Genomic DNA, 13,097 nt, shown 5'->3' on the forward strand with positions numbered 1-13,097 from the left:
GGGGGCTGTGCGAGGCCCCCTGAGCCCCGTTTTGGCCAGCAGAGTGGTGCAGGATGCCGTCCAGGCTGAAAATGGGGGTCAGGGGAGCTACGTGAGGTCCCCCCCCACCCTATTTTGGCCAGCAGGGTGTTGGAGGCCATCCAGACCAAAAATGGGGTGCAGGGAGGGGGCCTACACAAGGCCTCCCGTGCCCTGTTTTGGCCAGCAGGGTACTGCAGCAGATGTCCGTCCTGTCTCCCACTCCCCGGCCGATGGAGAACTACAATGCTGATCCGGCCCTCGAAGAAATCCAGTTTGACACCCCTGCCTTACAATGTCAACAAGCATGGAAATTTCAAGAAACTTCATTAATCATACAATACCATCTGGAAATTTGGGACTATTAAAAGTTAAAAGAAATGATACAGACATTCCACACATCTCTTCCCAAAAGCATCACTTCTCATGGTTTCCACCTTACAAGGCACATAGAATACCAATCTCTGGGTTTTTGGCCCGAAGGGACCACTGGGAAAATCTCCAGCAGATTAAAATCTCAAAGTCACGCTTATCCACAGCAGGAGCTGGACTGATTATCAGACCCATTGATTAGCTGACAGCCTTTCCCATTAAATAATGAGATAATGGGTGAGCATTACAAAGCGGGGTGGATAAAAATCATTGATTTTTTAAAAAAAAATCAAAAAAATCAGATTTTTTTTATTTAAATCGGATTTTTTTGATTTTTATCGAATTTATTTTAATAAAAAACTTTTGGGGTAAAAATCTATCGTAAGATAGTTTTCTATTTAAGATACATAAATAATTTAGTTTATTCAGCATGAAATGGAGCTTAGTTATGTAGCATGAGGCTGTATATTCTGCAACACTGGGACTATCGGTGAATCAACAGTGGGCCAAAGGAGTAGCAGAGATGACAGTTGCTCTTTAAAAATTATGATTTAAATCGAGTTGATTTAAATCAAGCCTTTTTACTAGTGATTTAAATCATGATTTAAATCAAATCCCTGTTACAAAGTGATCACGTTCCCTTACCCACGTCTTCATAAAAAGAGTAGGAGAAGATGTTGTACATGAGAAAGATACAGTTCCTGCAAGATCCATCAGTGTGTGTGTGTGTGTGTGTGTGTGTGTGTGTGTGTGTGTGTGTGTGTATATATATATATATATATATATATAAAAAATGGGCTGCCAATTTCTTTCCCACCAAACTGATGTTCCTTGTGACAAGAGGGTCCCCCACTGATAAAGGTTAGATTTCCCATGGTTCCCCGAAACCATGTAGGGGGCGGTGCTCATATCTTTTTCTTAGTCAAGAGAGCCAGCATTGTCCAAAGACAATGGTCATGTGACCAGCATGGCTATACGCCAAAGGCGCACAGAACGCTGTAGCTTTCTCACCAAAGTGGTACCTATTTATCTACTCTCATGCTTTCAAACTGCTGTTCTGACTTAGGTTTCCCAAGAGCACGAAGCAGATTCTTTGTCCCGACAAAAACCCCTTTTTATTAAGTTACTGTGAATTCCTCTCATTCACATCCAGCAAAGTCTTTCAAGGGAGAATTTACAATCACAGACCTTATCTGGCTTGGAGAGCTGCCAGGCCGATATCTTCAAAACTTGGCAAGGAGTCTTAAGAGAGTCACGAACCGATTAAGCAAACTAATTGTCTGTTGCAAACTCCACTCCCCTTTATTCCCTATGGGAGGGCCCATTCATCTTCCCCCTGTGGCTTTACTTCTGAGTCGACCCTTGTTCCTTAGCTGTTCCCTTCTCCTGGCAGGTCTGCAGCATGCGCACATTGGGAACAGGCTCCAGGCTTCTGCCCCACTGATGTCTGGCTCCGAAGGCAGCTGACAACTGTCAGACAGCCCTGGCCCCATCTCTGCCTCCAACGCAGAGCCCTCATCAGAGCCCTCCCCAGACTCCAGGACTGGCCCATGTTCCTCCCCAATCTCCTCACTGTCTGAGTTTGTCTCCTGCTCCGTTGGCCGCTGGCGGGCCACAACAACTGCTAGGTTGGCAGGAGCTGAGACAAGGACAGGAGCTCATGCCATCGTGTGGCATTCGGGTCTCGAACTCAGGCTGTCAGCTTTCCAGGTGATAAGCTCAGCGTCTTTACCAACTGAACCATCGCGCCAAGAATGTACCCATCTTCGGTTAATAGCTACGCTTTTCTGCTAGAACCTCCAAACTATGTCAAAGTGCCCACAGATACCATGGGGCAATTAAGAACCGGGCTGAAAAGACCAGCTCACAAAGTCCTTGATTTATGGCTGGTCACTTAGCAGTCACTTCAAATTACAGTGGACCTCCCTAGGAGTACTTACAATCCAGTTTCGAGCTTCCAACAGCCACTACTCCCTGGTCATGTGACCAGTCTTTAAGTACTTGTCAACCAGCCCACATTATACCAGTTTGTAGCGCCCCGCAGTCATGTGATGGCATTTTACAAAGGATTTGCCAAAAACTGGCATTTATTTCTGGTATTTAGCAAAATCACCCATTGCCAACCATTGGTTCACTTAATAATTGCCATGTTCCCTTAACAACTACCACCAAAAAAAAAAGGATATAAAATCAGGTTGGTCACATGGGTGATCCACTTTACGACCGTCACAACTGAAGACTATAAAGGGCAGGCTCCACTACAGTTGTAACTTGAGGACTACTTGTAATTTCTAAGGAAAATCTATCCAGGTAGTCCTCGACTTACGACCACAATAGAGCCCAAAATTTATTCTGCTAAGTTACAAATTTGTTAAGTGAGTTTTGTCCCATTTTACTTAACATTTTGTTAGTTGAATCACTAACAGTTGTTTAAGTGAGTAACATGGTTGTTAGGTGAATCTGGCTTCCCTGTTGACTTTGCTTGTCAGAAAGCTAGAAAAGGTGACCCCGTAACCCTGGGAACTGTCATAAATATGAAGCAGTTGTCAAACATCTGAATGTAAATCACGTGGCCATGGGGATGCTGCAACGGTCGTAAGTGTGAAAAATGGTCATAAGTCACTTTTTTTTCAATGCAGTTGTAACTTTGAATAGTCACTAAATGAACTGTTGTTACGTCGAGGACTACCTGTATAGACTCTACAGATTTACTGGTAAATTTTTATTTTTAATGTGTAAACGTCTGGCAGGGCACCAATCACAATAAAATCTACACTCTTGAAAAGAATAGGGAACTTATGTAATTTGTATTCAAGACTGCCGGCGTGGTGTGACTGATCAGAGAATGGGGCATGGGAGAGAATGTTCTCTGCTAGTGCTTCACATCATAACATGGTCAATTTATGTCAATAAGAAAACAGGCCTCTGTTATCCTTTTATTATTTAAAGTGTTTGCATACCATCCGTTATGCAACAGATATTACGACACCGGAGGAATAACTCAAATATATCATAAAAGCCATGCCATTAATAAAACGAGGCAGCGAGGAAAGGCGTGCGGCAAGAGAAGACATTTTTCAAATTAAAGAGCCTGGAAAGATAAACACTGTTTTAAACCTGAATATTTAAAGAGAAAATTGTAATGAAGGACCCCCGAGACCCTTCCCTGCCTCAGAGGTGTCAAACCCGATTTCATTGAGGGCCGCATCAGGGTTATGTTTGACCTCAGGGAGCCAGAGTGGGTATGTCCAGGCTGGGCGTGGCCAGCTCGATGTCACTCGTGTCGGGGGCACCTGTGGTGGCCCGAGCACTCTGCCAGCGTTAACGGGCTCCCGAGCTCCGCTTTTGGCAGCGACGGCCTCCTGTAACCCTCTACCAGTGAAAACGGAGCTCGGGAGGGCCACCTGCGGCCCTCCCGAGCTCCGTTTTCGCTGGCAGAGGCACCGCAGGCCAGTCCTTCGCTGTTCCCAGAGCAGCCCTGTGGGCCAAATCTAAGCACCCCCATGGGCCAGATCCGGCCCCTGGGCCTTGAGTTTGACACTCCTGCTTTAAACACACAGAGCAGTCTGACTGGATAGAACAAGCTATCATTTCACACTGCCCACTGTTCCAAACAATCCTGAACAAACTTCAGCTAAAAAACCATTGCTAGCAACCTGCCTTTCATTGAGGACCTGTATACTGCACGAGTCAAAAAGAGGGCTGTGAAAATATTTGCACATCCCTCGCATCCTGGACATAAACTGTTTCAACTCCTACCCTCAAAACGACACTATAGAGCACTGCACACCAGAACAACTAGACACAAGGACAGTTTTTCCCCAACGCCATCACTCTGCTAAACAACTAATTCCTTCAACACTGTCAAACTATTTACTAAGTCTGCACTACTATTAATCTTCTCATCGTTCCCATCACCCATCTCCTTCCACTTATGACTATATGATTGTAACTTTGTTGCTTGTATCCTTACGATTTATATTGATAGTTTCCTGATTGCTTATTTGTACCCTATGACTATCATTAAGTGTTGTACCTTATGATTCTTGACAAACGTATCTTTTCTTTTATGTACACTGAGAGTTTATGTACCGAAGACAAATTCCTTGTGTGTCCAATCACACTTGGCCAATATTCTATTCTATTCTATTCTATTCTATTCTATTCTATTCTATTCTATTCTATTCTATTCTATTCTATTCTATTCTATTCTATTCTATTTTATTCTATTCTATTCTATTCTTCTATTCTCTGAACGAATTGATGCCAGATGCCAGCCACTGGACATAAATGGGGTACACATCCTGCTCCCTATTTAGTCATGCCGGCCACATGACCACGGAGACATCTTCGGACAGCGCTGGCTCTTCAGCTTTGAAACGGAAATGAGCACCGCCCCCTAGAGTTGGGAACGACTAGCACATATGTGCAAGGGGAACGTTTACCTTTACCTAAAAGCAATAAGCTTTTGCTATAGCTATTTTGATTTTTCCTAAAAAAATAATAATAATAATAATCTTGGATCATTTTCTTAAAGACTTACATGCTACTTTATGCAACACAAATCCCTGAAATTGTTTGAGCCAGGACAGTATGAACACAGCAGTACCTTGGTACTCAAGTACTTTGAAATTCATTGAATTTGGTACTCATTGCTTTTTGATGCAATTTTTTTTTTGTCCTGGTACTCATTGTCATCATTTGTTTGGTATTCAAAGCACAAGCTAGAACTTGTCAGTGTCGGCTGCCTTGTGACTCATTACATTATTCCTTATGGCAGGGGTCGGCAACTTTAAACCCTCAAAGAGCCACAAAGGTCCTAACTGGGAGCCCCCCATTCAATTCTGGAGCCAACCGGAAGTCCAGTTCCCCCACCTGTCCTAACCAAAAGCCCTATCAATTGTGGAGCCGACCGGAAAACCCGTCCCTTGCCATAGAGTCTCCTCCTGGCATGCCATGCTTCCCCCCCCCCCCCCGAACTGGAAGCTCCTCTCAAAATTGTGGCGCCAACCAGCGACAGGGAGCCACAGCAGAGGGATAAAAGAGCCACATGTGGCTCCAGAGCTGCGGGTTGCTGACCCCTGCCTTATGGGAAAAAATTTATTTGGTACTCAGAGTTTTTGGTACTCATCACACCTCCTGGAACCAATTAACGATGAATACCGAAGTACCACAGTTTTGCAAGATAGATGCAACCTGTTCGTGGGCTGTCAAAACCACAGCAGTTTGGCTAGAAAATAAAAAAACAGGTAACAACTCACCTGGCAGTTTAGCTGCACCCCACAACTCTTCTTCTAAGGCTTTGCGGGTTGTGGCTTTTCCCTGGTACCGCTTATCAGCATCCAAAAGCCGAGAGGCAATTCCTTTCCGTATTTGACCAACAGAAAGGACATCTTCATCAAGGTTCCCTTCGTCAAATTTGTCGATTACTTTGGCTGCCGTAGCTGTACAGAGGAAAAACCAAGAGGTGGTTAGTTCGGGTCCCGGCTCATCCAATCTCCTCCTTTCTCATCAGACCCCTGTGGCAGGGTGCCATGGGTCCATCAATTCACAATTCACAAGCCTTCTTGGTTACTTTATGATCCAATATTATCTTACAACTCCAGAAAATAGGTTAATTCAGTTATCAAGCTGAGTGCGGTATTACAAAGGTAGCAATCAAATCTCAAACTAATCCAGGGGTCTCCAAACTTGACAAGTTAAAGACATGTGAACTTCAACTCCCTAGAAGTCCCCAGCCAGCATATTTCCCCCTTCCAAGATTTGTTTAATATAATCCTATCAATATTCAGCACTCAAGTTCCCGATCAAAGAAGCATGGAAATATTATACCAGGAAAAGACAATCTGGCACCCCTGGATATGTTACCTGCTAACTCTGCTGGACTCCCCAAAAAAGATATACAGATAGAATAGAATAGAATAGAATAGAATAGAATAGAATAGAATAGAATAGAATAGAATAGAATAGAATAGAATAGAATAGAATAAGAAAGACAATAGAATAAGAAATAGAAGAGAAGAGAAGAGAATAAGAAAGAGAATGGAATGGAATGGAATGGAATGGAATGGAATAGAATAGAATTATTTATTGGCCAAGTGTGATTGGACACACAAGGAATTTGTCTTGGTGCATACGCTCTCAGTGTACATAAAAAGAAAAGATACATTTGTCAAGAATCACAAGGTACAACACTTAATGACACCTTAAAGGAAGTCCTCGACTTACAACAGTTCATTTAGTGACTGTTCAGCACTGAACAAAGTGACCTGACCGTTTTTCATACTTACCACCGCTGTAGCATCCACACGATCACATGAACAAAATCCAGATGCTTGGCAACTGGTTCATATTTATGACGACTGCCGTGCCCTGCAGTCAAGTCATCAGCTTTTGCGACCTTCTGACAAGCAAAGTCAATGGGGGAAGCCAGATTCACTTAACAACCGTGTTGCTAACTTAACAAATGGAATGATTCCCTTAACAACCGTGGCAAGAAAAGTTGTAAAATGGGGGCAAAAATCACATGTTGTTAAGTGAGACATTTGTTAAGTGAGTTTTGCCCCATTTTGCGACCTTTCTTGCCCCAGTTGTTGTTAAGGGAATCACTGCAGTTGATCAGCTAGTTACCCGGTTGTTAAGTGAATCTGGCTTCCCCGCTGACTTTGCTTGTCAGAAGGTCGCAAAGAGGGATCACGTGACCTACCTTGGGACGCAGCAACGGTCATAAGTATGAACCAGTGGCCAAGCATCTGAATTTTGATCACATGACCCTGGGGATGCTACAAAGGTGGTAACTGTGAAAAACAGTCTGAGTCATTTTTTTCAGTGCCGTTGTAAATTTGAATGGACACTAAATGAACTTGTTGTTAAATCGAGGACTACTTGTATTAAATGATTAGATTTGTTTGCCATCATCTTCACTGCAATAAAAAACCTTCCTCTACCAAAACTTCATAAAATTGCTCTCGGGGTTAAAAGCTTGACCTGGATTGCTGGACCTGATGTAAGATTATTATTTTTTCCCCCTCACTTCCCAGGAAGTCATAACAAACTTTTCCAATCTAACATTATAGTTTTGAACCACTGGAGAAAGAATTTGCATCGGAGAGGCAGTGCTGCTAACTCTTAACTGGTTCAGACACAAAGGATGTAAAGCATGAATATCACTCAAACAGGGGAGCCTCGGCTGATTAATTTCAATCATGCCAGATGAGTTGTCGTAAAACAGCCTATGATTAAAATGCCATTTTAAAAAAGGACAATACATACATTTGTCGCATCCAGCGTGATTTGAGAAGAGTCATTCTTCTTCATGAGGACAGAGAGAAGAGGCCTCTTCTAATAAAAGGCCTGACCCAGCCATTTTTCATATTATCTTTGTAATATCTAGATATCTTTGATAATCAGCTACCCCATTTGCTAATTAAAAATAATGAACCTTTTAATCTAATCAGCCGTCAATTAAACACTGATCTATCCAAAGACCAGCGTTTCACGCCAGGTGGCAGCAGCCAATCAAGCTTGCTGATCATGGAAAAAAGCTAAGAGTTGAAGATGGTTAATATTTATTTGGATATTAGGTCATCAGAAGACCTCAAGGCCTTCTGAAAACTGGAGTAGAAAGTTGAAAAATAAACCTTCATGCAATAAAGAATACTTATAGAATTATAAGAGCCTTGGTGGTGCAGCAGACTAAAGTGCTGTTAAGTAGCACCAGCTGCCTGCAATTACTCTCACCAGGCTCAAGGTTGACTCAGCCTTCCATCCTTTTGAGGTAGGTAAAATGAGGACCCGGATTGTGGGGGCAATAAGCTGATTTTGTATAAAAAAGAACACCGCTTAGTGGGGGCTGAAAGCCCTACTAGGCAGGTATATACAAAAGTATGAAGGCTATTGCTTAACGCATTGTAAGTCGCCCTGAGTCTCCGGAGAAATGGCGGCGTATAAATCAAATCAAATCAATCAATCAATCAATCAATCGCTAGCTAGCTCTGGGTTGAAATGAGGGGTCCTTGGTGCTCACTGAGCATGGTTGTTTTCTTGCAGACATTTCAATACCCAACTAGGTAACATCATCAGTGCTAGAAGGGCATGGGGTTTGCAAACTGATGTTATCTAGTATGGTGATAAAATGTCTGCAAGAAAACAACCAATGTTAGAGAACACCAAGGACCTTCTCACAATACAAAGCCAACTCCATGGTATTACTCCAACAAAACCTACATGGCCAGCCTCATGAAGTCGAGCTTGATATAAAATAAAGTAACTAATATACCTGGAACTTGTATTCTTAGAATAGTTTGTAATAAAATAAAGTTTATATTTCATTAATTTAATTTAATTAATTAAATTTATATGCCGCCCCTCTCCGAAGACTCAGGACGGCTCACAACACATTTAAAAAATCATCATAAAAAGACATTGAAAAATTAAAAAACATGAAAAACAATTAAAACCCATTCACACCATTCATGGCCGGATCTCGCCAGATCACAAGAGTGAGATCAACGGCCCCAGGCCTGCCGGAAAAGCCAGGTCTTCACCACTTTTCGGAAGGCCAATAGGATGGGGATGGTCCAGACCTCAGGAGGTAACTGGTTCCAGAGAGCTGGGGCAGCCGCAGAGAAGGCCCTCCCCCACGGGCCCACCAACCGGCATTGTTTAGCTGACAGGACCCAGAAGAGACCAACTCTGTGGGATCTTACCAGTCTCTGGGAGCTATGCGGCAGAAGGCGGTCTCGAAGATACCCTGGTCCTGAGCCATGTAGGGCTTTAAAGGTAATAACCAACACCTTGAATTGTGCCCGGAGACCAATAGGGAGCCAGTTCAGCTCGCGGAGAATTGGTGTAATGTGGGTGCACCCACGACAGCTCGCGTGGCTGCGTTCTGGACCAACTGTAGTCTCCAAACACTTTTCAAGGGTAGCCCTATGTAGAGCACGTTTCTTTCTACTTGTGGGTTACCGTGTTTGGTTGATGCATTATTAGTAAGAGGTTTGGATAGCAGTGGTACAGTACATTAAATAAATTACAAGTAGTCCTCGCTTAACAACCATTCATTCAGCGACCGTTCAAAGTTATGATAAATAAATAAAGTTTATTTATTAAATTTGTTTGCTGCTCATCTCACATGGAAATTGTGATTGTGCTGCTTAACAAAGGCAGTACTGGTAGTCCTCAACTTACGACCACAATGGAGCCCCAAGTTTCTGCTGCTAAGCAAGACAGTTGTTAAGTGAGTTGTGACCCATTTTATGATTCTTTTTATCACAGCTGTTAAGCGAATCACAACAGTTGTTAAGTGAATCACACTGTCGTTAAGCAAATCAAGTTCCCCCATTGACTCTGCTTGTTGGAAGCTGACTGGGAAGTTACAAATAGCAACAGCACTTAGACTTATATACCACTTCACAGTGCTTTACAGCCCTCTCTAAGAGATTTTACAGAGTCAGCATATTGCCCCCAACAATTTGGGTCCTCATTTTACCCACCTCGGAAGGATGGAAGGCTGAGTCAACCTTGAGCCTGGTGAGATTCAAACTGCCAAATTGCAGGCAGCCAGCAGTCAGCAGAAGTAGCCTGCAGTACTGCATCCTAACCACTGCGCCACCACAGATCTTAAGTGCTCTTAATAGCACTTAAAACTTATATACCACTTTGTAGTGCTTTACATATGTTACGTGTGATGATCATCATTTGTAATATATGATCTCGGGACAGAGCAAGTGTCATTAATACATGTCAGCTGTCAAGTACCCGAATTTTGATCGTGTGACCTTGGGGATGCCACAACGGCCGTGTGAAAACTGGACATAAGTCACTTTTTTTCAGTGCCATTCACTTAATGGATGGTTTTAAGTCAAGGACTATCTGTAATTGAAATCATGGCTGTTGCAGAGCATAGCTAAAAATCTATGGAGATTCTCAGTCATCCGGGTTGTTTGTCCCAAAGGTGCTTTTTCAGGAGACAACTAGATTTCTGTTCTGTTCTGTTCTGAAGACATTTTGCTTCTCATCCAAGAAGCTTCTTCAGCTCTGACTGGATAGTGGGGAATGGAATAAGCTATGCACTTTGACAAAAACACCCTTTGAATGGTTTGGGAGTATGAACGGATTTCCAGAAAAACTGCAGAGCAGTTAGCACTACTCTGGTGACCCTGAGGACACAGATAAACCTCCTAGTGCCTCAAGGACTCTTTAAAAGGATGCAAATGACCAGCTGTCTGCAAGGAATATAAATCCTTCCATTCCCCACCATCCAGTCAGAGCTGATGAAGCTTCTTGGATGAGAAGCGAAATGTCTTCAAAGAAAAAACAAGGAAGTCCAGTTGCCTCCTGAAAAAGCACCTTTGAGACAACCATGACCTGGATGACTGAGAATCTCCATAGATTCTTACTACTGTCATACTAATGGATATCCCCAGGGAGTTTCCAGGGAATGGCTATTTTAATTCTCTTGGTATGTTGTGACGCTTTCTCCCAAAGCAGAATACTGTAACTCTGAAACCCATCACTGCCCTTTCAACTGCCCCGTCCCTATAGCTCCTTGGGGGAAATATAGTTCCAGCCCCAGTCTATGCTTTCCCTCCCCATTCTTTCCCTTTCACACACAAAGGTGCTTATTTTCAAGAGGCAACTGGACTTTCTGGTTTTTCTTTGAAGATGTTTTGCTTCTCATCCAAGAAACTTTTTCAGCTCTGACTTGGATGGCGGGGAACGGAAGGATTTATATTCCTTGTAAACAAATTTGCAAATTTCCAGCTGTCTGCAAGGAATGCCACTATCCAGTCACAGCTGAAGAAGCTTCTAGGGATGAGAAGCGAAACGTATTCAAAGAAAAACAAGAAAGTCTAGCTGCCTCTTGAAAAAAAGCACTTTTGGGACAACCAGGACCTGGATGGTTGAGAATCTCTACAGACTTTTAGCTGTACAATTTGAGATAAACACCCTTTGAATGACGTGGGAGTAGGAATGGATTTCTAGAGGAAAAATTGCAGACTACAGGAACCATTTACACTACTCAGGTGACCCTGAGGACACAGGTAAACCTCCAAGTGGCCTCAAGGACTCTCTAAAAGGATGCAAATGACCAGCTGTCTGCAAGGAGTATCAAATCCTTCCATTCCACACCATCCAGCCAGAGCTGAAGAAGCTTCTCGGAGGAGAAGCGAAACGTCTTCAGAGAAATGTCTATGGAGATGCTCAGTCATCTAAGACATGGTTGTCTCAAAGGTGCTTTTTTTCAAGAGGCAACTGGACTTCCTTGTTTTTCTTTGAAGATGTTTCGCTTCTCATCCAAGAAGCTTCTTCAGCTCTGACTTGGATGGCGGGGAACAGAAAGATTTATATTTCCTTGCAGACAAATCTGCAAATTTCCAGCTGTCTGCAAGAAATGCCACTATCCTGTCAGAGCTGAAGAAGCTTCTTGGGATGAGAAGTGAAACGTCTTCAAAGAAAAACCAAGAAAGTCCAGTTGCCTCCTCTTGGGAAAGAAAAAAAAGCACCTTTGGGACAACCAGGACCTGCATGACTGAGAATCTCCATAGATTCTCAGTCATAGATTCAGTCATAGATTCTCAGTCATAGATTCTCCATTTAAATCGTTTAATCTGTTTTACAAATTGGGTGTTTTAAATTTGTTTTCGGCCAAAATAGTTAATAATTTTAATGGACTTTTAATGTTTGTATTATCTGTATTTTATCTTGGCTGTTCACCGCCCTGAGTCCCCCAGGAGTAGGGCGGTATAGAAATTTGATAAATAAAATAAATAATAAACAGACATTTCCCTTCCACATATACCCATCGCCTCTCCTACCCTCACAAGTTTATCCATCCCTTGCTCAAGCGCACCAGCGTGCCTACAGTCCCTGTCCCAATGTCCCTTTTTACTTGTACCCTTTTCAGGTATTCAAATTATGTTTATACTTTTATCTGTTATCTTATATATGCTTGGCAAAATAAATAAAAAAAATAAAAAAATAAAAATAAAATAAAATAATAGAATAAAATAAAATAACTAAAATAAAAAATATAATAAAATAATAAAATGAAATAATAAAATTAATTAAATAAAATAAATTAGTTAAATAAAGTGGGAAGGCACCGACCTCTCCCAGGGCCAAGATACGGGTTTTCAGCCCATAGGGTGGGGGCAGAGTTCGAAACAGGCGCCCCCCCCTCCGTCCCAGCTCTCTCACACACGACACGTGTACAGAGGCAACGTCGGAAAGCCACGTGGAAACACAACCACCACCACCCCTCCAAATTCTCAACCCAACCCCTTTAAGAGTCTAAGAAGCCAAACCCAGCTCGGGGGCTTCCGCACCGGCCCCGCAGGCGAGCCCTCACCCTCTTCGGGGTCGTCCTCCGGGTCAGGCTGGGCTCGGGGCAGCGGGTTGAGGAGACGCTCCAACTCCGCCGCTAAGGGCGCCGCCATCTTGTCCCGTCAGGAGGAGGAGGAGGCGGTGATTGGGGCAGCGCGAAGGGCGGGGCCTCTCTCCACGGAAACGGCGGTGGGCGGAGCCTCGAGGCCCCGCCTTGCCCGGGGTCTGGCGCGCGCGAGCGCGCGCGCACTATACGGACGCTGCAGCCTTTTGAATAAAACAGAGCACCTCTTAATATGTTTTTAATGGCAGTGTTATGGAATGTATTTTCCGGGTCTTCGTTGGCAAGAGGATTAAAGCGAACAACAGTGGAACAACTT

General features: G+C 43.3%; 1 protein-coding gene across 1 annotated transcript in view; it reads right to left on the reverse strand.

Moving 5' to 3' along the window:
- Positions 1-12,857, reverse strand: part of AATF (apoptosis antagonizing transcription factor) — a 114,196-nt gene extending 101,339 nt beyond the window's left edge. The window contains exons 1-2 of the mRNA XM_087883453.1: positions 12,743-12,857; positions 5,652-5,834 (exon numbers count right to left, since the gene is read on the reverse strand). Coding sequence (XP_087739579.1) covers positions 5,652-5,834; positions 12,743-12,830 — 271 coding nt within the window. The 5' untranslated portion in view covers positions 12,831-12,857. The remainder of the gene's footprint in view (positions 1-5,651; positions 5,835-12,742) is intronic.
- Between the last annotated feature and the right edge of the window lie 240 nt (positions 12,858-13,097).

This window comes from Pantherophis guttatus, chromosome 1 (genome assembly GCF_059756535.1).
Source record: "Pantherophis guttatus breed Tessera chromosome 1, ASM5975653v1, whole genome shotgun sequence".
NCBI classification, from domain to species: domain Eukaryota; kingdom Metazoa; phylum Chordata; class Lepidosauria; order Squamata; family Colubridae; genus Pantherophis; species Pantherophis guttatus.